At 42.1% G+C, this 25,234-nt stretch overlaps 2 protein-coding genes across 12 annotated transcripts in view; one reads left to right on the top strand and one right to left on the bottom strand.

Annotated features, from left to right (window-relative positions):
- Positions 1–16,708, top strand: part of LOC105016910 (calcium-dependent secretion activator 1) — a 101,856-nt gene extending 85,148 nt beyond the window's left edge. For 5 of the 10 annotated variants that reach the window (XM_020055513.2, XM_020055515.2, XM_010881075.4 and 2 more), the window contains 14 exons: positions 1,448–1,554; positions 2,236–2,265; positions 2,867–2,875; positions 4,763–4,919; positions 6,509–6,650; positions 7,860–8,024; positions 9,892–10,047; positions 10,278–10,425; positions 10,529–10,603; positions 10,915–10,998; positions 11,131–11,163; positions 11,665–11,772; positions 14,972–15,076; positions 15,351–16,708. In XM_020055513.2, the coding sequence (XP_019911072.1) occupies positions 1,448–1,554; positions 2,236–2,265; positions 2,867–2,875; positions 4,763–4,919; positions 6,509–6,650; positions 7,860–8,024; positions 9,892–10,047; positions 10,278–10,425; positions 10,529–10,603; positions 10,915–10,998; positions 11,131–11,163; positions 11,665–11,772; positions 14,972–15,076; positions 15,351–15,527 (1,496 nt within the window). In that variant the 3' untranslated portion in view covers positions 15,528–16,708. The remainder of the gene's footprint in view (positions 1–1,447; positions 1,555–2,235; positions 2,266–2,866; positions 2,876–4,762; positions 4,920–6,508; positions 6,651–7,859; positions 8,025–9,891; positions 10,048–10,277; positions 10,426–10,528; positions 10,604–10,914; positions 10,999–11,130; positions 11,164–11,664; positions 11,773–14,971; positions 15,077–15,350) is intronic. The other 5 variants (XM_034287351.1, XM_034287350.1, XM_020055516.2 and 2 more) reach the window with 3 other exon arrangements.
- A 214-nt stretch (positions 16,709–16,922) lies between these two features.
- Positions 16,923–25,234, bottom strand: part of ca16b (carbonic anhydrase XVI b) — a 195,876-nt gene continuing 187,564 nt past the window's right edge. For both annotated transcript variants that reach the window (XM_013138224.4, XM_013138225.3), the window contains exons 20-29: positions 24,969–25,141; positions 24,608–24,743; positions 24,328–24,474; positions 24,085–24,178; positions 23,742–23,818; positions 23,198–23,326; positions 22,528–22,674; positions 21,915–22,057; positions 20,938–21,073; positions 16,923–19,397 (exon numbers count right to left, since the gene is read on the bottom strand). In XM_013138224.4, coding sequence (XP_012993678.2) covers positions 19,251–19,397; positions 20,938–21,073; positions 21,915–22,057; positions 22,528–22,674; positions 23,198–23,326; positions 23,742–23,818; positions 24,085–24,178; positions 24,328–24,474; positions 24,608–24,743; positions 24,969–25,141 — 1,329 coding nt within the window. In that variant the 3' untranslated portion in view covers positions 16,923–19,250. The remainder of the gene's footprint in view (positions 19,398–20,937; positions 21,074–21,914; positions 22,058–22,527; positions 22,675–23,197; positions 23,327–23,741; positions 23,819–24,084; positions 24,179–24,327; positions 24,475–24,607; positions 24,744–24,968; positions 25,142–25,234) is intronic.

Below are 25,234 nucleotides of genomic sequence, written 5' to 3'. Positions count from 1 at the left end.
ATATATACATACATCATGTAACAACATACACATTTTAAACCCAACCCTCTAAAAATCCCACTCATGTCCTGGCATGCCAACATTTAGTGCGGCAATATTTGTGCAGAGATTGTATCACTTTATACCAAGCTGCCAGGGAGGTCCTACCAATTCTAGTTATTTGGGAAATTCGTTTGAACTCAGTTCATGAATTGACTAAATATTGACACTGATAATTTTCAAATCATGAAATTATTTCACAGTCATTGATCTGATATTATATAGTACATGAAGTACAAATAAGTTATTTGAAACTGAAAGGAAAGCAGTCTCTCACAAATATGCATGTAGAAGGTAGCATCTCCAATGTGTTGAGAGAAATAATGCAATATGAGTTTGCCTCAATGTATCAGTATCCAAAGACACACCGAGGAACACGTTGTGCATACTAGTGGTGTACCACATCGAATCTGGAACATTCTACACAGATAATGGCTCCATTCTCTGATGAAATATTTGGGATATTTCATAAATCAGTTAAACACATTGGATATGGATAAAGTATGGTACATTTGACTATGATAATCACTACATTATCATTCTACTCATAATACTAGAGTTTAAGAGCTGTAGACCAATGTAAAGGGTCTGCCAGGAGTCCCGTGACATTCTTCTGGCAACGCATGGTCTCTTCTCAGCCTTGTGAAATACAATTTGTGTTCAGGGTCCTATTAGCATGCATGGCTATAACCGTTCGTGGAACAGATACTGCATACCCTAGAATGCATTATGTGTGCCTAAAATTACATTAAATTAAATAGGATATACTGAATTATCTTTGTGTCATTTAGACAGATATGTCAAATGTGATATGATGAAATTACAAGTATCTAGTATTAACATGGAACAGTCCCAAAGTCATAAATGTTATGTGTCCTTATTCTGTCAAATTCATTTGAGCTGTCTTATTAAATGTCCCGATGTTTTGCTCATTTTTCCTCATTATTGTTAATGTTCTGAATACCTAATTTCACCACATTTGATTGTCCAAACTCATTTTATGTTAGCCAATAGTATTTATATGAAAAAGCTGAAAAGCCCGGGCAGCAAAAGCATTAAAAGCGGAAGGACATTTTGCATAAAGAGAATAGTAATGCTTTTGTGTTTTTCATGGGATGGATTTAGTCGGTCCATCCTGTCTCACTGTGTTGTCTCCTCATACAAAATGCACCGGCATGAGTTCCCATGCATGTTCTAGAAACCATATCACAGCTCATCCTCATTGCCAAAATCCTGTCTGGTCTGTGTGTGAGAAGGCAAACCCAAAACAGAGCACCTATGTCTTTCAGTTCAACGAATTCTGGAGTTACACAATGTAGATGGCAAACACCATTCTAACAGATACTGTTAGCTACCCCTCTCTGCCTAACTGACCCCCTCCTCACCCCCCCTCATCCTTCTACTCCAGAGAACGTAGGCCGGTTAGTCACGCCTGCCAAAAAACTGGAGGACACTATTCGCCTGGCTGAGCTAGTCATAGAGGTCCTCCAGCAGAACCAGGAACACCATGCAGAGGTGAGTGGGTAACACCTTCCTCTCCTCCTCCTGTCCTCTTCCTCTCATCCTTCTATTTATCTCACTCTTTTACCCCCTCCAACACCTCCTCCACGGGCTAGTCTATTCTTTCCTGACACCTGTGTTTATGTAGAAATGCAACGGTGTCTCTGTGCATGGGTAACATAAAAAAGGCATTTTTAAGAACACATGTACCATAACACACAGCTACAGTGGATACCCTGATTTGGAGATAAGCTGTGTCCACAACCAGAAGTGGCATTTTTAAGTTAAGGAGTGCTGACGTGTGCAGTTCACTTCTCCACTTGGTCTTAATTCTTTACCTCGGTGGTGCATATGTCATATTAGTTGCCTTGAAAGATGGCAATGCCTTCTGGACTGAAACTGAATGTGTCCAGTAGAGGACAGAACAGTATAGGTTGTTGTAATGTAGGCTAGCTTCTCCTAGTCACACTGGACTGTGAAGCATGCTCATTCACTACATTAGCTGTGAAATCGGAAAACATGAAGTAGTTCACACTAAACAGCTTTTCCTTTTGTTCTGTAAGTGCCTAGAAGTATAAGAAACAAATGTTAAAGCATGACAAGCATGGTAACAAGATCTAGAGGAGATCCTTTATGATCCATACAGTTAATGCAGATAAGCAGATTTATTCTATCTCTCTGACATATGCTTGACAGGCTGCAGTCACAAGTTCTGGAGATCAATCGGTACAGTATAATTATTTATCTCTCTTTTCAGTCCCATCACAAACCTCCTCTCCCTATATATCGCATGTTGGCCTGCACAGAGCCTAGGGCTGTACTTAGGGCTTTCAGGCTGAGGTAAACACACTAGAGAGAGAGGGGCGGGTGTTGTGTGTTGGTGCAGGAAATGTCAGCAGACATGTTGACTCTGTTAAGCACTGCTAGACTGTAGATTAACATCCCTGTGATCATGGAGCATGTCCATCGGGCCATAACGACTAGTATCTTTCTCTCTAGCAGCATGTTAAGGTGAGATGACGCTCTGTTTGGTTATTTTAAGGCTTAACTGAATCCCAAACTCCACCATAAATGTGTCTCTCCTTCCTCCATCCAGCTTTAAGTTGGGTTTCAAATCACAGTTCACACTCTGAACATTCCCCCTATCCTCCCTGCTTCTCCTCCTCCATCTTTCTGCTGTCCCTCCCTTCCACTGTCTAAGAAGTCTTCACCCATTCAGAAACCCTTTGTTGAAACACCTGATACTGTAGATACAATACTGTTATTGTCCTGTACATCTCCCTGTGTTTTCACTGTCCGAATGCTCGGGAATGTTCGCTCCCTGCAGGGCAAAGAGGTATGTGGTGAAGTTGATTAAGAGTCCCCTCCCCCCTCTCCCCCTATAATGGTTTGTGCATGTCCAGAAGATACCCTCCCCATTTTCTCCAAAGTGTTACTAGTCCTCCAGTAGGACTGCTCCTATGGGCCTGTTGCATTGGGCCTGCTGTGAATGATGGCGCCTGCTGCAGAGCACCTAACCTCTGGGGCTGACCCTGAGCACTGAGCCTGAGCCTGGGTGTGATGTAGAGGCCTCGGCCCTGCTTGATTACCCTTCACCTAACATAGTTTGGAACCCCCGTTTTACCTGTCCACCTGTCCCTCCTTCCTGGATCTTTAACCTCCCCTCCCTGAGTCCACACATCCTTCCCTGCTATGTGTATGATGATGATGATGATGACAATCATGGAGCACAACCTGCTGCCTGAAATATTGCACTAATTATTTATAGTAGGGGAGTGGGTGGGCAGGTAAGTGGACAGACAGGTAAGTGAGGACTGGACAGCATTGCTGGGCTATCTATGGTCCTCCCTTTTGTCAATTGTTTTTCAGGGGTATTAACATGAAATGAAAGCATGCAAGACAATGGGAAGGATTAAGCTTTTCACGGTTTAATCAGTTTCCTCTCTTGGAATTTGTCAAATGTCAAGTTCTCCCAATGATAAGCAAACAAGCAGAACCAAGACTGCGAGCACAGCAGAAAAAAAGAAATAAAATTGATGAATACATGCTCACATGGAGAAATACCTCCTGACCCCTACTAAGTAACCTTGTTCATCCTAACTAGTCATCTTCAAAAACATTCGTCAAACCCTTATCAAATCTAATGTTTTGACCCTCTGGAGACGTAGTGCTGAGCAATTCATGTTTTTTGAGGTTGGTCGGTACGGTTTCAGATATATTATTAACAAATAATGTTCGTTTTTCTTCACATTCAAACATTTAAAACAATATTTGCATAGACTAATCGCTACATCTATCAAAAGAGCTAACTTACAATGTTACTCTCCTCGTTTTGTGTCCATCATCCTCTCTCAGTCAATAGATTATTGTCTGTGTGGGTAATTATCATTAAACTAGGTTAAGAATTGATTACTAAAAATCAGTCAATGGAGTTGGAATAACTGAACCAACATGGCTTATTTAATAATATGCTAGTAACCCAAGGGTTGGCTATTTGCTCAGCACTACCATGTAGTTAATAGAGAAGCTATGTGCGGCAGTCTTCGGTCGGTGTGCCTACTTTTAATATGGCCGAGTGCAATGCATGAACATGACATCTGTCACATTCACATCTACTGAGGGGTGTACTTTTAGTATGGCAACGATGTGAATGGTGGAAACCCCGAGCTTATTCCTGGTCTCGGAAAGCAAAGCATGTAGGGATTTTTCCACGTCAGTCTGCATGAGAAAAGGCACCACCTCCCGGCTGTGAATCTAGATATGACCGATCAAGAAATCATTGTGTAGAACATAATTGCTCTTTTTGATGATATTATTACTGTAATGCTGTATTTGGATTTGTGTATAATTTATTATCGGATGCTAGCAAAGGATTAAAGCTGCTTCAGTTTTCACCAGTAACATCTGTGGATTGGTTTTACTCGTTCTTGGAAAACACATGAGTTTTCATGGTTACAAACATCTAGTACTACAGTTAACTATGATATATAACGGCCATCAATCCAAGTAAACTGGTGTCTACCACATGAAATCAGTCCACAGTGCAATGCTGGTGTCGTGCTTTTTAGAGCCATAATTAGCTCCAGTACGTGTGTGATCTCTCCAAAGTCCTCTCCCTCCTTGTCCAGCCTGCTGTACCCGTATGCTAACACCCAGACTGGGGCTTGTAGTCACTGTTCAGCTCCTCACTTGGGTCCCTGTCCTGTCCGTGGTGTGTGTCTAGGCCTTCGCCTGGTGGTCTGACCTGATGACGGAACACGCTGAGACCTTCCTCGCCATGTATGCCGTGGACATGGACGCTGCCCTGGAGATCCAGTCCCCTGAGAGCTGGGACAGTTTCCCCCTCTTCCAGCTGCTTAACGACTTCCTCCGCACTGACTGTACGTTTGGTGCTTCCGCTTGTCCGTTTAATTGGCATTGAGGAGCATGTTTATATCTTGGCATGTGAAAAGTTCTCACCCACTTTGGACAGCTGAAAAGGATGAGGCTTTTCTCCAGGAAATAGGGGATGTTGGGCAACTCTTATATCCAGACCGGATTTGCTTTTCCCTGTGACTAATACGATTTCAAAGACATATTGAACTGGGCCTCACTCATTCTGGCACCTCTGTGAAGTTTATGTTATTCTGTTCCCCTGCAATGAACGTACTGCAGAGTCCATTGGGATTATGCACATGCCTTTGTTTATGGGAACGTTTCTTGCAGAGCGCGGATACCTTTCAATAGTTTTCTGTTTTGTCTCCACCTATGTTATGATGCACAACTAAGAATTTATCCAATAGCTAGTAATTAAACTATTCCTAAGTTGCCATCAAAGCAAGAAGTAGCCATGACTGGCTGCTGGCTCAGCTATATTAGCAAGTTTAGAAAATGTTTAGACATAGCCAAACGTCCTGAATGCTAATAAATAATACACATAACACACTAACTAGTTGTAAAATGTCATGACTTTGACTTGTTTTTATAGGAATATCAACACTTACATTATTACATTATTTACAGGTCTATTCTTTTAGAATTTGTTCATTTCTGACAAGCAGTGAACTAAATGGTCCATGTACGCTGTTTACATTCTGTCCCTCTTTTATCTAGATCTCTGGCCCTTTGTGATGTTTATTGCTATAATTACTATACAATCCCATCCGTGGTTATAAGGACAGTTAGCATTTTTCTTATTTATTTAGATGACAACACTGCCATCTGTTGAAATACAATAAGTTAGATGACATTACGTTGAAGGCAATGTTGGTTTTCTACCTTGCCCATTATTAATGTCAACATATTTGCAATCTCCTATTGTTCGATTTAGACAAAACATTTAGACAAATGTTATTCGGCGCAGTTTGAACTCTCGTGACAGAATGCATTAAAAACTAAGAACACCTCATCTGTGAAATATGGTGCAGGGGGTTTTATGGCATGGGCATGCATTGCTGCTACTGGAACAAACTCTGTTGCCTTCATTGATGCTGTAAGTGCTGACAAATAAACATGTTGTCTGTTAAAGTACAAGCAAATTCCTCACTGAATGCTCTTTCATCACACAGCAAGACCGTGACCACAAATATGCTATCTGCTACTAGAGAGTTTTTCCAGGGCCAAAAAGTGGACCTTGTTGGTCAAGTCACTCCCCGGATTTCAATCCAATTGATCATGCGCTGAATTTGCTGAAAATGCAGTAATAACTTTAAGCAGTTATTGCATTCAAAGGACTGTCACCAGATATTAAACATAAGCACATGTTTTGGATATTACAGGAATCTGTCACCAAGTCAATTTTAAATGGTGAAACCACAAATTGCCTTGAATAAAAGCAGAGAATAAACATTAAACACACAATAAATAAAACAATGCTTATTGTCCCAATGAGCATTGTATTACAAACAAAAAACTATATTTATAACTGTATAACAGTAAAAACATACTTATACCTATAATATTTATTCTCTTTCTCCTACTCTGCTTGTAGATCACCTGTGCAATGGAAAGTTCCACAAACACCTGCAGGACCTCTATGCTCCCCTGGTGGTCAGATATGTAGACCTGATGGAGTCCTCCATCGCCCAGTCCATAACCAGGGGTTTTGAGGGAGAATCATGGGTGCCTGTAAAGTAAGGGACTGTCCTTCCTCTCACTAACTGTCTGCTCTTTGCTTGGAAAGGCCAGGACAGAGACACTCCTACTACATTGCTAAACTTGAAATATGACTGCTGCCATACACTACAATGTGAAAACATCTTTCCGCAAATTGCATTGACTATGTACTACATAGTCAATGCAATTTGTGGAAAGACGTTTTTCTTTTTTTATGAAACAATATTCAAAATATCCTAGAAAGCATTCATAAAACATTTATGAGGAGACAAAGGTCTCAAAAATGAGTTATTCCAACTTCAATTTCAAAACCAAACCTGCATATGATTTTATCCCATTTGTTTTGTCTTCAGAAACTCAAAGCTGTAGTGGATATTTCTTTTTAAAGAGAGCAATACGGTGCCACATTTGGGATCCTCATTCCAACAGCCCCTGGGGCTGAAGAGTAGTTCACATGTACAGTAGTTTAGTTGTAGTTTAGTTTAGTAAGTCAGTCTTCAATTTCCATCCTTTTGTTTTCCGGGCCAACCCTCATGGTATGTGCTTTGAATTGTTGCTAGGAACAGAAGCTCTCCAGCATATCTTGTTTTGCTAGATATGCTTTGTTGTAATGTTTGTTGATTTATCGTGTATATGTATATTTTGATTTACTTTCTTTATTAAGATAGCACTTAAAGAAAAATCCATTATTCTAGACCAGGGCTGCTCAGTCCTTCTCCTGGAGAACCACCATCCTGTGGGGTTTCACTCCAACCCTAATTTTGTACACCTGATTCTAATAACGGGCTGGATGAAAACCAAAGACAGGTTAGTCACAACTGGGGTTAGAGTAGAACACCTACTGGCTGGTAGATCTCCAGGAACAGGATTGAACAGGCCTGTTCTAGACTATAGAACGTATATTTATATGTTTGTTTTTACATGCTTTAAAACGTTTCAGTTTTGTCTTATTGCAGCCTTTGTCTGTCTCTGAAATCCACCGCTTGTTATCAACGTAATAGGTCCTCTTTTTCTAAAGGCTTCTCTAACTGTTTGTCTTGTTCATGTCTGCTATTTACATGTTATGTATCATGTCTGAAAATGATTGGTTTCTTTGTTTGCCTTTTTCTCCTGTGTTCTGGATTTGATTGCTTTTACTATACCGTCACATGGCTTGTATCTGCAGCAGTGTCTACATTACCACTGTTATGGATTTATTTTCTTCTTTTTGTCTGTCTCTTCTGCAGGAGTTTAACAAGTAATCTGCCCAATGTGAATCTCCAAATACCAAATGTCAACCTCCAAATTCCCAAAGTACCAAATCTGCCGCCAGTAGCAGGACTATCAGTTAACCTTCCAACAATGCCTAGTTTTTCCACCCCATCATGGATGGCTGCTATCTATGACCCTGAGTGTGTATTCAACTAGTTCACCTTAGATCATCTTAGATTGATGTGCATCAGCAACGTATTGCCTTGGTATGAACATGTCCTCTTAGGTCTTCTTCATAACTGAAGACCATCACATTGAAATGTTGACATACCTTTGAAAATGCATCTTCCAAACAACCTGTTTGAACGTTATGCAATTAACAACGTAGGCTAGTTCGAGATATGATTATCCTACCGGGACATTAAATCAAATAAAATGTCGGCTAACCAGTACAGCCAGCCGCTCTTTGGACAAATCTGTCATGTTCATGCCAAGCGCACTGCTAGGGGGTTGTGTACAGTAGTTTAGGACTGTCCAGACTGTAGAGTGTGTTTGTTCAGGAAATGAGTGGCTGCCGGAGGCCTTCCCATTTCCCCTCAGTCTGCATGGGGTTCAACTGGGAGGTACAAAGATACAGATCATTACAATGCCATGTCTTACCAAACGCTGTTGCAAGAGTGGACATCATTATGGTCATCTGGATATCCTATCAAGTATGTATGTACTTCTCTGCCCAGGGCTGGTGGTCAGAGGGCGGGATCGTAGAAACACAATCTCTATAGTGGACGTTCAGATCAATTCTGTAGTAGAGAGTGTATGGTTGTATAGTTGAGATGGAGATAGGGTGTACACCTGGTTGTAGTCTAGATGGGTGGATAGTGAGTTCACCTGGTTGTAATCTAGATGGGTGGATAGTGAGTTCACCTGGTTGTAATCTAGATGGGTGGATAGTGAGTTCACCTGGTTGTAGTCTAGATGGGTGGATAGTGAGTACACCTGGTTGTAGTCTAGATGGGTGGATAGTGAGTTCACCTGGTTGTAATCTAGATGGGTGGATAGTGAGTTCACCTGGTTGTAATCTAGAAGGGTGGATAGTGAGTTCACCTGGTTGTAGTCTAGATGGGTGGATAGTGAGTTCACCTGGTTGTAGTCTAGATGGGTGGATAGTGAGTACACCTGGTAGTAATCTAGAGGGGTGGATAGTGAGTACACCTGGTTGTAGTCTAGATGGGTGAATAGTGAGTACACCTGGTTGTAATCTAGATGGGTGAATAGTGAGTACACCTGGTTGTAATCTAGAGGGGTGGATAGTGAGTACACCTGGTAGTAATCTAGAGGGGTGAATAGTGAGTACACCTGGTTGTAGTCTAGAGGGGTGGACTGCAACCTCCAGTGCAGTAGAGATCTGGCCCATCTCCTCCTCGTCCTGCATCTCCTTATCCCACTATGCTGTACCAAGGAGGGTAGCCCCTTCAAACAGGACTGCATGGTGTGTTTAATAGCTATTACTACCATACCAGCCCACTACCACCAGCCAGAGGAGATTGGGAGTGAGAGAGTGAGAGAGGGGGCTGCGTTTCAGGTTGTACATTCTGTGATTTATGTTTCTATATCGAAATCAGCTCTTTAATAGAGAGAAAAATATACTCCTTTGAAAACAAAATAATAAAGCTTCAAGCCCTCCCTCATCACTCCACCTCCTCCATACTGTACAGACACACAAATGTGTGTGTGTGTGTGTGTGCGTGAGCGATATATGCAGTGACTATCCTGCATGGTCCTACTCCGCGACTAGGGTTTATGTCAACCATGCAATATTCTATAGTCAGCCCTGTCCTCTTATTTTTCCCATAAGCTGTCTGTCTAAAAAAGTATCAGTTTTTCATGAGTTATACATTAACAAGAATGTAATCATTCTGGAGCATTCGGTCGGTGTGTAGTTAGAATAAAGGACCTATGACCTTGGGGTCAGGGTGTGGAGGAGCAGCGTTCTCTACACATCCTGACCCTTCTATGGACTGTGACCTTTGCCATCTGACCTGTGCGTGTGTGTGTTTGGGTGTGCAGCAACGGCTCCGGGACGTCAGAGGACCTGTTCTGGAAGCTGGAAGCCCTGCAGACCTTCATCAGGGACCTGCACTGGCCCGAGGAGGAGTTCGCCAAACACCTTGAAAACCGCATGAAGCTCATGTCCAGCGATATGATCGAGAACTGCGTCAAACGGTCTGTGTGTGTGTGTGCGTGCGTGTTGTGTGTGTATAGGTGTGTGTACGTTTCTGTGTGTGTCGTGTAGGCATCGGCATCGGTGTTATGTGTGTTTCAGTGTTTGCGTGTTTTACGGGTACGCGCTGTCGTGTCGTGCTGGTGTGTGTCTCTCGGTCATGTGGCTGGACATGAGCATCTGCTTTCAGCACCGCACGTTACATAGACCTGTGCCTTGACGTGTATTGCAGCACTCGGATGGCATTTGAGTCTAAGCTGGCAAAGAGCAGCCGAGGCACGGACTTCCGCATCTCTCCAGCAATATGCACCATGTTCAATGTGATGGTGGACGCCAAGGACCAGTCCGCCAAGCTTTGTGCCATGGAGATGGGCCAGGAGGTAGGAAGACGGCACCGAGGTTCCTATAACTGATCACCAAACACAAAATATACATAAAGTGTACCACCGAATAGATGAAGCGTATGTCATTTTGGTCTTTCAGAAACAGTACCATACCCAAATAGATGAACTGATTGAGGAGAGTGTGAAGGACATGATCCAACTCATGGTGGCAAAGGTACTGATCTAATGGTGCTTGTGGGTGCTAAACATTCGTTAGAAGCTAGATTTGTTCAGTGGCTGTTCTTATGTGGTTGACCCTTGTGGGTTAAGGCAGAACCCTAATGGTTCCGGGCAGAAACCTTTTTCGGCTTCCATGTAGATTCCCGATCTCACTGAGGGTTCTACATGGAGCCCCAAAAAGTTTTACACTGAATCAAAAATATCTCTTCTGAAGTGGGCAGAGGAACAAGGAATTTTGTGGAGTGGGATGAATCCGGTTATTATTTGTTTGGTAATATGTTGTTTTTGTGTCTCACCACTTCTCAGTTTGTGGTTATTCTGGAGGGCTTGTTGGCCAAGATCTCCAGATATGATGAAGGCACTCTGTTTTCATCTTTCATGTCGTTCACGGTAAGATTCGGCTTGTCTGATGCAACTCCTCCAAAATCGGAGATGGAACTATGGAAATTATTTTAGTAATGGGGTGAATGTGTAAATGATAAAAATTATTCACAATTATTCACAATCCATCTCTCATTTTAGGTGAAAGCTGCCTCAAAGTATGTGGATGTCCCTGTAAGTGTTTCTCACTGTCCCAGTTATCTCTGTCAAATGTAGAACCAGTAAATCTGGGAGATATAATAGAAAACACATCAAAAATCTATTTAATTCAAAGGTATTCCATACGTTCTAGTTGGGGGCTGCTGATAGTGTACTATGCTTTGCTGAGCAGAATATTGAATAACTGCCCCTCCCAAACCTGCCTCTATTTCATTCATTTAACATTAGTTTTACTTTGTGGGTCTGTTGACCTTAAATTATTAATTAAAGACAAGTATGTGACATTCTGACAGGCAAGTTCTTGTGCTGTTCAGCCAGATTGTAAATACACTTACATTGTGTCTGCATGCAGTGTGTAGGACGTTAGCAATGGTTGTGCCTGCCAATGCTTACATTTCTTAAGTTGAAGTTGAAGCTTGGTCACATACACATTATAGCCATGTTGCAAAATGCTTGTGTTCACTTCTCCCAGGGCAACAAGGTCTTTAAAAGAACATGTCTTTCTGGTGTTTTCAGAAGCCAGGAATGGATGTTGCCGACGGTTACGTGACCTGTGTCCGCCACTCTCAGGACATTCTGCGAGATAAGGTCAATGAGGAGGTGTATATAGAAAGGTTATTTGATGTAAGTAAGATGCCGTCTCCTCCCGCTCAATAGGGAGGGAGCTTTCCAAAATGTGGCGAAACAGTTGTGACAGAGAAGGGATATGTTATGTCACATTTTGACACCAGGGGCTGTTTGCCGTCAGCCACCTGGTACAGAAGAGGCTTATGTCTTCCTCAATGTGCTTTTCTCCTCTTTCCTCTCTCTCTTACTCTCCCTTTCCTGCCAGCTGTATTCTGGTGTGCATTGCCACAGTGCTTTTGGACCTTTGTGGATCGTTTAGATCACTTTTGTTTACAAACAAAGAGTCCAAAAAAGCACCATCAGGCAGGATTATCGAAAGCAGTGCTCTCTGGGTAAAGAACGAGAAGGCTACACGTAAATCACTCCAGCGCTAAGATGCATCATTAACATTCCTGATCCGAGTGACCCCAAATCAAATATGCAGAAGTGCTTTAAAACACATTGACCTTGCAGAAGCCAGGGATATGAGAGCACTGTCTTACAAGCACATAATCCTTATGTGATACATTTTAAATAATGTGTCCACCGTTTTCCTGGTGCACTGCAGTGATGTGTGCTTGCTTCATACCCCTGAGATATATAAACTACAGTGTGTGTGTGTGTGTGTGTGTGTTGGCTTTGTGTGTTTGAGAGGTGTGTGTGTGTGTTACAGTGATTCAGTGTGTTGGTTAGCTGCGTATTCGTATGTTTGGGAGGTATTTCTCATGCAGTGGCCTACTGTTCCTGCACTCTGTGTGTTGGCTTTGTGTGTCTGAGAGGTGCAGGGTTTCGTAATGGAGTGGTGTGCGTTTTGTGTTTGACAGGTTTGTTTTACTGCTGTGAAGTGTGTTTGCTGTCATCTATGAGGTCAACACTGGCTGTCTGTGTGTGTCTCCTTGTGTTTCTACACTGCTGAACAGTATGCCTCCCCTACTGTTTTTAACCTGTTGTTAGTATGATGGCTTCTAACCTGGCACTACCCAGCACTACCATGTTTGACTGTTGATGTCCTTTGAGCTGTGGATGTTTTGGTTGCAACAGTGTTTAACTTTGTATTTCTGTTAGATTTAGAGTGTCTTTGACGATTAGATTACTGGTTCTGTACACCTTATTTTCCCTCAAACACTCTACATTCATCCCTCTGCATGGAAATCCCCAAAGCTGCATTATCTCCTTCTCTTTCTCTCTCTTTCTCTTATTCATTTCAACAACTTGGTTGAGTCTCTCTTGATTCTTTCTTTATTAACCCCATAACTCCTGCCGCCTCCTCTCTCTTCAAAAAGTGGCACTTATCTCTAATGTTACATTGTTTTAGCACATTATGTTGAATGGCATGATTTCAAGTCAAATAATCTTCCTGTGTACATCTTCTAGCATGACCCTCCACCTGATATGGTTCTGCCTCAGTCATACAGTAATCCTACCACCCAGCCACACACCCATCCAGACACCAAACCCACCCAGCCATCCACCCACATATACATGAAATCCACCCAGCTACCCACCCATCTAAAAACCAAACTCAACCATCCAACCACAGATACCAAATCTACCCACTCACCCATCTAGACACCAAACCCACCTACACACCAAACCCACACACCCAACTACAAACCAAACCTAGTCATCCACCCACCTAGATACTAAATATACCCACCCAACCATCTAGACACCAAACCCACCCACCCACCTACACACCAAACCCACCCACCCAACTACAAACCAAACCTAGCCATCCAACCACCTAGATACCAAATTGAGTCTCCCACCCATCTAGACATCAAACCCACCTAGACACCAAACCCACCCACCCACCTACACACCAAACCCACCCACCCAACTACACACCAAACCCACCCACCCAACTACACACCAAACCTAGTCATCCAACCACCTAGATACTAAATATACCCACCCACCTACACACCAAACCCACCCACCCAACTAGAAACCATACCTAGCCATCCAACCACCTAGATACCAAATTGAGTCTCCCACCCATCTAGACATCAAACCTACCTACACACCAAACCTACCTGCCTTCCAGGTCTGCATGCAATGCACGCACGTAGGCTCAACTCGACTGTGTGAAGTGGACAGGCATCCATCCGCTAAGATCTGACCCTCAAGCGCCAAAACCTCCTATCAGTCATCTCTATGGAACTAATAATGCTGATTCCAGTGAAATTACAGATTAGACCAATCAAACCAATAAAGAAGAAATAGTCCAATACTGATGCACCAGGCTCTCCTTCCTGGCCCTGCCTACTCACTCCACATGACTCAAAGTTGATCTTCTCTCTGGACGTTTGGAGGAGGACGACTATTTCCTGTCTTCCTTGGTTCATCACTCTTCTTCTCTTGTGCTGTTCTCTTATAACTTGATATGAATCATCTGGTTCAATCTTATCCTAGACTCTGAATGAATGACATGTTCTTCTGAAAAGGTATAAGAAAATAGCACAACTGTTTGCTCCTTGCCTGCCTAACCATTTACTCACTTTCTCATCATTATTTAATTTCTGCAAATTATTTAGTTAAAACTACATTGGAGTTACAGAATGTAGAATCAAGGTTTTGTGACGTTATTGTGTTAGTAGGTATTGAAGAGCCTTCTCAGGGCTTTGACCTGTACTTCAAAGTGGTAAATGCAAATGCCCTTGAGGTATATGTCGAAATGATGTATGGCCTACTATGTTACTTTATTGAAAAGTAGTTTGTGTCAGAAAACATACTGATGGCATAGTTGATTAATATGCTTATCCACTACCAATACACCTTGGCCATTTTTTAATAATGTAATTGTTTCCCTCTGATTTTCGTAGTGCCCTGCCTGGAGAAATGGGAATTATAAAATAATGAATGTGTTCTTTTTTTTTTTGTTGAGAGGAGCATTTGTGCACGTTAAGTGTGTTTCTACTATCCAGTGTGTGTGTGTGTGTGTGTATGTATGTTTTGAAACGTCTGTCTCGTCATTCTTGGAGAATACAGTGAATGTTTTTGTTTTAGCTGTTGGAAAGTTTTCCCCCATCTGTGTGTGTGTGCGTGTGTGTCTGTTTGTGTTTGCTTACAAGACTGGTTGTTTACTAGAGAACACATCAAGCTGCATCTTGATATGTAGAGAGCTCTAGTTTGTCTATGTGTGTTTGTGTGTGTGTTTGCGTCTATGTGTGTGTGTGTGTTTTGCTGGAGAACGTTGTGTTTGTGTGTGTTGCAGCAATGGTACACAGCCACCATGAACCTGCTGGGGACCTGGCTCACTGAGCGTATGGACCAGCAGCTCCATGTCTACCAGCTCAAGATCCTCATCAGGATCGTTAAGGTAACTCCCTGGCACGGCGCATTGTGATCCTCTAAAGCTAGCCTGTTTGAAAGGGTATGTTCAATACTTGTCAAGGTTATTTAGTGTCACACATTAGGAGTTAAAAGTGCCCTGAGGGAGACTGGAAAGACCTTAACCCGTTTCATGCTCACTGTTGTGATCACCGCACCGTTCAGCCTCTAATTCAGTGACACGCATTCTTTGTTCAGCCCTATCATGGCTCCACTTCATCCCCACTGTACCAGCTAATCAATGTTACTAATCCTCCTCGTAGAAAAAGTACCGCGACTTCCGTCTGCAGGGGGTGCTAGACTCCACCCTGAACAGTAAGATGTATGAGACGGTGAGGAACAGGCTGACCCTGGAGGAGGCAAATGCATCCATGAAGGAGGGAGGCATGGGAGGCATCTCCATGAAAGACAGCGACGAAGAGGACGAAGACGACGACTAGAGCCCAGCGCCGCCCAACAGCCAAACGGCACCAACGCCTCCCTTTACCTCCCGTCTTACCGCTGTCTCCAAATCCCTCGCCCGACCCCCTCTCACAACTTTTGACTTAGCCTGGTAACCGATGCATGTACCAACTCTGTTACTCAGATAGCCACTCTAGGACCTATTTGTCAGCTCGAAATGCCCATGAAGGACCTATAATAAATGATAAAAATAGTAATTACTATACTGAGGAAAAATAATAAAAATGTTGAAAAAATAAACCATGACTGACAGTTTAGCTGTGTCATGATGAAAATAGCACCAATGGTATCTTTGACTAATTTATTTCTAAATTCATTTCTGTGTTCCTAAGCAATATGGAGTACCATTTGTTTGACAATGTTGAGTGAGATTATTAGGTGTGTCCCTGTCCAATGCAAACCTATATGGCGCTTCTTTGTCGTATTCTACATTCATTATAATGGTACATTGTTGTGACGATGAGTGTATGGACCCTTTTCTTTGTATTGTCTGTCTTTAAGTGGATGCCAACTCCTTCAAACTGAAAATGACTCTGTATTTAAGTTCAATGCTGTTTAGGATAAACATCTTCTTGTCTACTCTACTCCCATCACAATAGTATGTTCTAAAACTTTCGTTTCCTCGTCTGTGTCGATGCTGTGACCTCATAATCTTTCACTCTATCACTAACCAGACATCGTCCAGCAGCCATTTTGAACAAAAATGAGTGGGTATTCTAGAAATGCAATATTCTCAAAAGCTCCATTTTGATATCTTGTTGGAGATTATATTTTTATTTCTACGTTGTTGAAACAACCTTGAAACAGGTTCTGATCTATTTTAAATTTAGTTGCACTTTTACAGAGAAAAGAGAGCTAAAAGAAAATATTTTTTATTTATTTACCAAAATGAAAGTTGGTTCCGTCTTTTCTGTTTGATCGTGTAGTTGATTAGGATGAGATCTGTGGCATTTCTTTGGGTCTGTTGTTTTGTATATACAACGCTGTACATTGCATTCTGGGTCATCGCTGCATGCCTGTGGGTCCCCACCCTTTCCGAACGCTTTCCGTTTTCTGTGTGAAATTAGCCGGTGGATTCATTCTTGCTTTTGCCTTATGAAAGCCAACAGTTGTAATATGCAAGAGCTGTGGCCTCTAAATAAAAATAACTGTACAAATAGTCGTTTTTTGCCTTGTATTACTTATAATTGACTGTATTTGAACCAGGGCCTACACGCATAATAGGTATAACCAATCCCAAAAGGCAGATAACCAGCAGAGGGCGATATTGCGACTTGAGCTGGTTAGGGCTTACGACTAGAAGAATTGGTTATAAGAGAATCCAGACCCTGCTTCATACTGTCAATCTGACACAGATAACAGGATGAAGTACATCAAAACCAATACTTTATTTAATGTATAGCAATACAATTTACGTATTAAATAGCACTATTACACTTTATTAATGAGATATCATATTACAGTACCATAGTAATACAAAACCGTGGTACTATTATACAATGATAGAATATAATGGACAAAATCATTAAATTTCAAGTTTACAAAATAGAACAACTGCTGAACTTGCTCAGACGGATTGAGGAGGCAAACATTACTCAGTGACTCCCTGGATATGTTCCATCCATAGCACAAACCAATTTATAACAAAAGTGTAATATTCAAATGGGGAGGAATAACATATTTCGACCCTGAGAGAAAAAAATAATGGTGAATGTTTGAAAGGTCACTATATTCCCTTTAAAGTGCACTACTTTTGGTCAAAAGTAGGGCACCTAGTAGAGAATCTCAAAAATAGGGCACTATGTTGAGAATCAGTTGCAATTTTACATCATGGACTTTTGTTGGAATGTGTAATCTGTTTGTATGGAAAGTTGATTCCTACATACCAGAAATACAAGGTTCAATGTAAAAGAAAAATGCTTTGTATGAAAATATAAAGGTCTATGATGATCACACAGCATATATTGATCCTTTCAGTAAATTATGTACATGACTTTGAAATAGCAAATTACACTTTGTTATAAATGAAATGTATACAGCATAAAGTTAAATGATTGAGATAAAAAAAAAAATAGGCAAAATAATGGTTGTCTCCAAATGTTGGAGAGTTGTGAGTTCATTTAGCAAGCTCCTCGTGAGTGAGAAGAGGAAACGAATAGGAAAATACAGTATATATGTATCAGTACAGAGTATAGCTACAGTATAGATGGGCAGGGTAGATATTATTTTGGCTTTTTGCAGGGGGCAATAAAAACAACCTATGTTTTAGCCCAGTTAAAACTGCCACACAGTGAAGTATGGACATACATTTTGGACTTCTGGTGTGTGTGTGTGTTTGTTCCTGTGTGGTGTGGGGGGTGAAATTATAAGAAAAGGAGAACTGACCGATGGTTGGAGGCATTCCAATAATCTTGTGGTAACAGCAAAAAACATGTTCTAATATTTTATTATAATTTCTAGTTTACAGTTTTCAACTGTGTTTTTTGTTATAATTTAGAAAAAAAAATCCCATTCAGACAACATAATGAGAACGCCATTAATTTGGTAAGATGAAAGCTGTGCTTTAGTAAACTCAATTGTATATGAGTTACATGAAGACTTGAGTCTGAAAAGTTACATGAAGACTCAAGTCTTTTTTTTTTTTTTACCAATCACATCAATTCTGCAAATCTGATGTGAAAAGTTTTAAGACAGGTCAAAGGACAAATGACTAGAAAAAAGCATCAGAATTGGGCTGCCCCTCTAAACGCAGTCAATGTGTCTCAGTGTGTCCAAACACTGGATCCACACAGGTGGGAGGCAAGAGAGGAACAGACAGTAACACCAGCTGCTTAATAGGATAAAGGATATAGTCATATATTACAAAACAATATAAATCTTAATATAAAGCAATAAATGTTCAATAAACATTCACAGTAGTTGTAATACAACTTTCCAAAAAAAAAATATGGGTACAATCTACAAATAAGAATGGGGATATTCGGGTTTAGGAATACGTATAAAGTCTGTCTACAGATTATAAATGCTTACCATGATTATAAGCGTTTACCACCAGACACTGTACTGTCATACATTGGAATAAACCGGGAGAGTCTGAAATCTACTGGACTGGATCATGTTAACCTTCAGTGCCGTCCTCGTTCTTCATTCTTCATTTATTGAGGTGAAAGTCTGTTCTTGGCCCCAATTTTAAAAACGAGATCAGTGAGTGTAGTGGAGTGGAGCCAGGGGGGGTGGATATCGCTACTGCGTCATGTAACAGGGAGTTAGGCAGTAACACTGACAGTGTAGTGCAAACTGGACCGAGCGGCTTCCTTGTTCCTCACGTGAAACAACTTAAAACAACAGGCGCAAACACTCAGCAGGATAACAATTAAAAGAATGCAGAAAAAATAAATATCAAAAAACGTCATATAGTCAGTGTAAAAAAGGTAATCGGGTTGTTCATTTTAACCAATTGTTCTGGCAAAAAAGGCCTCAGGGAAAGTCTGCCAAGTTCTCTTAGTTTCTCAGAGTTGTACAAATTAAGTGCCTTTGGGTGGTGGTGGGAGCTATAGTGAGGTCAGTCCGACCAGTGACCAGTCAGACCTGTTAACCAGTCAGACCTGTTAACCAGTCAGACCCGTAAACCAGTCAGACCCGTTAACCAGTCAGACCCGTTAACCAGTCAGACCCGTTAATCAGTCAGACCCGTTAACCAGTCAGACCAGGGACTCCATGCTCTCTGCAGGATCTGATTCGTCCATGATGACCACCACTCCATTAGTGTCCAGGTAGAGGGGGCTCAGCCCGCTGTCTCTGCTGCTCACCAGGCTCAGCATAGCCTTGTACAGGTACTGGTACTGCTCCTGGAAAGGCAGAGACACACACACACATATACATATATATATATATATATATATTGACTAATGTTGACTAATGTTGCTTCTATGTGTATTGTGAAATTGGTGATGTCAGAATGAGAAATGGACAATGACCACCACTATATTTCACAGAATTAAACACAAATATTTTTTTGTAAAACCGAACAGAGACTTCTCTTAGGTTAAAATGTAGGGTGAGAACTATGGGGATTTAACATGCCTTTTTTCACAGACAGATTTACATTCCCATTTTAGTCACTTCACAGACGCTCTTATCCAGAGCAACTTGCAGTAATTTCATACATTTAAAAAAAGAAGCAGGTGAAACAACCACACAGTTTAATAGTAAGTGCAATCTAATCAATTAATTAGTTATCAGTAATTGCTGGGAAGAAGACAAAACCAATAAACGAAATATTGTTTAAAAAGGTGAGTTTTCAAATGTTTTCTGAAGATGGGCAGAGACTGTGCCATCCTAGCCTCCAGTGGAAGCTGGTTCCACCATCGAGTTGCCAGGACAGAGATTTGAATATGTGGATCAGGAAAGGCCAAGAGCCCAGCCGTGGCGCAACGAAGGGCCTATGTACGATGTGGGATTTCAGCATTGGCCGAAGGTGTGGAGGAGAGTCTCCTCTTGTTGTTCCATAGGCAAGAACCAGGGCCTCGTAGCTGATGCGAGCTTCAAATGGAAGCCATTTGGTTTGTTCAAAGAAGCAGGGTGACATAGGAGAACTTGGGAAAGTCGAATACCAGACGGGCCACTGCGTTCAGAATGAGTTGCATGGGTTTGGTTGCACACACCAGGGGCCCTTTAGGAGGGAGCTGTAGTAATCCAAATGTGAAGTGCCTGTATAAGAACCTGCATTCCCTGTGAGGTACGGCCTAGTATCTGCATCTTACATGGATGAGCCATAGCTAGCATAGAAAAGCCCCGGATGAGAAGTCGTGGTATGACTGGCGAGGGGGATGTGTTATTACGTTCCCTAAAATTACAGTCACTGTGTGGATAAAACTGTCAGGTTACTTACACTTTGCATAAAGGGTTGCGTATTTCCACATGCGTCATTGTAATGTGATTGTACTATCTGTCTTTTACAGGGTTGAACTGTTCACCGGCTAAATGACAAATCAAAGATGGAGCATAGACAGATGTGCTCCTCTTGTTCAGTTAAGACAGGGTTGTTTTTGTGACTAGTTGTTGTTCTCTTGATTTGGCCAGAAAACTTCAAAGGCATGTCTGTTCAAGTTGGGTTTGATGTCATTTTTGCTTAAAAGGAATGTATCTTCCAATTTTAAATTGAGTTATTGCTTGTGAAGCTCCAGTATGAACTAGACACACATAGCCTTTTACTTGGACAGCTAAAATTCTTAAATGATTGCTCTTTCTGTTGTATTTTGAAAACGTTGTAGGTTAAATTAAATGTAGTGTTTGATTAAATGCAATTTTTGATTTAGGAGTAATACTTAACTACTACTTTAACTACACCACAGATGATCAATGAGACTGGGGCATGAGTGAACTTACTATGTCTGTGAAGACTCCCGGCCTCATGAGGTTGATCATCTTGGCCACCTGATAGACGTCAACGGCCCCTTCGCTCTCCAGCTGCTGAGACAGAGTGGTGAGTGCACACAGAGTCCCTGCAGACACTGCCCCAAACCTACCAGGAACAGAGTAGAACACATTAACACACCATCTCCAAATCCACCTGGAACCGAGGGGAACACATTAACACACACACACACACACACACAGCATCTCCAAACCCACCAGGAACAGAGAGGAACACATTAACACACACACAGCATCTTTAAATCTACCAGAAAAAGAGAAAAACACATGAACAAACACATAAACAGCATCTCCAAACCAAATCTCCAAAACAACCAGGAACAGAGTAGAACACATTAACACACCATCTCCAAACCCACCTGGAACCGAGGGGAACACATTAACACACACACACACACACACACACACACAGCATCTCCAAACCCACCAGGAACAGAGAGGAACACATTAACACACACACAGCATCTCTAAATCTACCAGAAAAAGAGAAAAACACATGAACAAACACATAAACAGCATCTCCAAACCAAATCTCCAAAATAACCAGGGACAGAGAAGAACACATTAAAACACCATCTCCAAACGCACCAGGAACAGAGAGGGACATATTAAAACATCATCTTTAAACCCACCAGGAACAGAGAGGGACATATTATCACACCATCTCTAAACCCACCAGGAACAGAGAGGGACACATTATCACACCATCTCCAAAGCCACCAGGAACAGAGAGGGACATATTATCACACCATCTCCAAAGCCACCAGGAACAGAGAGGGACATATTATCACACCATCTCCAAAGCCACCAGGAACAGAGAGGGACATATTATCACACCATCTCCAAACCCACCAGGAACAGAGAGGGACATATTATCACACCATCTCCAAACCCACCAGGAACAGAGAGGGACATATTATCACACTTACTCATCGTGTACTATGGTGGGTCCATCTCGTGTCATGGCCTCCTCTTTGATGACGTTGATGAGCTCAAAGGTGCTGCTGAGAGGGGCGTCTGGATTGGGCCATTTAGGGCACTGGAAATGTCTCACCTCCAAGACATAGTCATCCTGTTACAGGGTAAGGCATAATCTTACAGAGATAACTAGTACATTATGAAGAACATGCAGTTGTCACTGTTCCACCACAAACTGGAATTAAACTCAAACAAACGTTTTCTTCCGATATGATTTATGGGTTGTACTTATTTTACCAGGTATATTGAAAAAAAAAGCATGGTAGCGTCTCATTTACAATAAGGACCTATAAAAAGGTTGCTGTGGAGAAGAATATGACTAACAAAATAAATAACGAGTGTGCAACATTTTAACTTCTCAAAGTAGCACTCACGCCCCAAAAAGTTTGGTGACCCTTGAACCAAAGAGGGTCCAGGCTCAAAATCACTATTACTACCCATTTTAAAGGAGCACCCAGGGACACACATGCTCCTGCTATCGGCGTATGGGTACGACAGGGTCTGGGAGGGTAATACACAGTCACACAGGTGGGTTGAAAGGTCAAAGGTGAAGGTTTAGTGTACCTGTGTGGCCTCCAGGATGAAGTCATGGATGATGATCTGCTCTTCATTGGAGAGACACAGTCTGTCCTTGCTGATCAGAGTAACGGTGAAGGCTAAGCAGTTCATTGCCTCCTCTCTGCTTGGCCAGTACACAAACTCATCCTCAGCCTAGATACACATGCAAAGGACGTATGGGTCAGTGGGCCAAATGTATGGAGTACTGTTGAAACCGCAGTGTTGGGTGTGATTCTACATTTTGAACCAAAACAAAACAATTTATTAGATATTTCTGGAATAGAGTTTGACTTAGGTTAAATAAACCATGCAGAACTGCCTCATCTTAGCGATTTTTATTGCTTTTTGAGCATGAACTGCGACTTTTAGTACTGCCGCAAATACCTGTGAAATTAGGTAAGGCATCTTAACATGATCGCTAAGAGAATTATCAATGAAAGCCAAGGAGGCCACAAAATACCCTGAGGCTGGCCAAAAACTATAGTTTGGAACAAAGTTAATACTTTTGTTAAATGTATCTAAATTGTAAAGTTTAATTTGCCTGTAATGTCTTCGTTTTGCCACACGGGGAGTCAACATCATGATAAATAATTTCTCAGAGTGAATTAATGGTAAATTGGTCAACTATATTTTCTGACCAGCTTTCCCAACACTGGTAGCCAACTACTCCACTCACCAAACCATGGCTGTCCGCGAGCATGACGATTATTTGGGCATTGTGGTCCCAGATCATTCTCCAGAAGTCTGTGGTGGTGTGGGGCAAAGGATGCTGGGTAATGATGAACTCATTACTCCTGTAGTAACCCTGGGTGGGGACAGGTTAAAGGTCAACGAGTCATATTAATGAACTTTCACAAAATCATCTACACAAACACTTTACCCTGCTAATTATGTAATTGAAACATCAGAACAAACTGATTGTCTGTTAGGTTTCACATTTCATGTACATTTGTTTAAAAAGGTTACATATGATCATGATTGAGTACTGTGTACAGGCCCTTGTCTCAGTTTCTCAGTATTAATTATTTGTTAAGATGAATGACTGACTTTTATTTTGTGAGAGTATTCACGCAATACCAGGTTGAAAGACAGGGTAATTACAGGGAAGAATAAATTTCATTATGCTCAGACAGAACAAGCAGAAAGAGTGGACAGGGCGTGTGTGTGTGTGTGTGTGTGTACACGTGTACGTGTGTGTGTGTACTATAGAAGTATCATACCATTATGTAGGAGGCATTGATGTAGTCTGTGCCTTTCATTCCAGGGAGAGGGGCCAGTCCAACTCTAGCTCGTTCCGCTAGAGAAGGAGAGATACGCGTTCACACACATCCCTGGTTGTGTACTGCCATCATTCACTACTAGCTAATAATGCAGAGAAAAAAAATGCCTGGGTACACACTGTTTAGCAACTAAAGTATTTCTTTCCTGGGATGAACGGGAAGGCAAAGAATGAAACATCCTCTCATCATCTCACACTGCCTATATGTTCCAGTAGACAATGGGCAATTTCACTGACATGCTTAAAATAGCCTTGGCTAGTATCAACCAAACTACTGTACTGACATGGAACAACTGAAGAGTTCCGGTTCTTCTCCTTGTTGCAGTCTTTCTGGGCGCTGAAGCACTCCATGAAGCGGGCATTACACTGGGTCAGCAACTGGGAAGGGATGTGACACGCAGAACCAGCAATGAATGTGACATGTTTTCAGTAGCCAGTCGTCCGACTAACATCCCTAACATCACGTATTCAGCGGTTCATCCTCTCTGGCCTACAACGTGTCACTCTGCTGTGCATGGTCGCCGTACCCGGAACTGCTTATCGAGGCGCGTGCGCCCCCCCTGGCCAGGGGTCAGGATGCCGTTGACATAACCGTGGAGCTGCCAGGCGGGCACCTCTGTGTCGCTGCCCAGGATGGCCTCCATCAGGGCATCATGGATGAACACATACTGCTCCTGTAGACCGAGGGGGGGGACCAATCAGACTGGAGAAAACTACGGAGTGCACAAAAGACCTCTCTTGCAGACCCACACACAGATACAGACCAACACAGACAGACTCCCAGCGGGAGACACAGACAAACGTTACCTCGGTCTGAACTAGGTAGTTCCGCTGTGTGCGGATGTGTTTGAGGAAGCCCCAGACGTTGACCGTGCTCTTGTCTTTGATCTGCTGTAGCATGCTGTCGATAACAATGTACGTCCCAGTCCTCCCGACACCGGCACTACAGAACCAGAACATAATGCCGCCCGGTCACTACCAAGTAGACTCACGGACCGACAATCTTAACAAAGATGAATCCGAGGCGGGACTAGCTGTGTCTCTGAAACCGTGTGGTGTTTCTGATAATGAGCAAAAGGATTCTGTGCAGCAAACTGAGGCAGAATACTATTATTATATTTTTTTTTTTACTTTATAGGACAACTTTGTTCCTTGCGAGCTGTTATACCTGCAGTGTACAAGGACAGGGCCCATGTCATGTGTTCGGGCTGCAGAGGAGCGTCCGATGAAGGTGAGGACAGGTAGTGTGTATTCTGGAACGCCCATGTCAGGCCACTGGGTGTAATGATATTGGATGACCATTCTCTCATTCTGCCTCCCCTTAGGGTTGCCTTTCTGACTCTGAAACAACATGGACAACATTAAGAAATAACATGGACTGCGACTACATGGCAAATATACAATGTCCTACAAGACTTGCTGGCAAAATAGCAT

The sequence above is a fragment of the Esox lucius genome, chromosome 17 (assembly GCF_011004845.1).
Source record: "Esox lucius isolate fEsoLuc1 chromosome 17, fEsoLuc1.pri, whole genome shotgun sequence".
NCBI lineage: Eukaryota > Metazoa > Chordata > Actinopteri > Esociformes > Esocidae > Esox > Esox lucius.
Note: the sequence above shows the minus strand (reverse complement) of the source record. Positions and strands in the feature narration are given on the sequence as shown.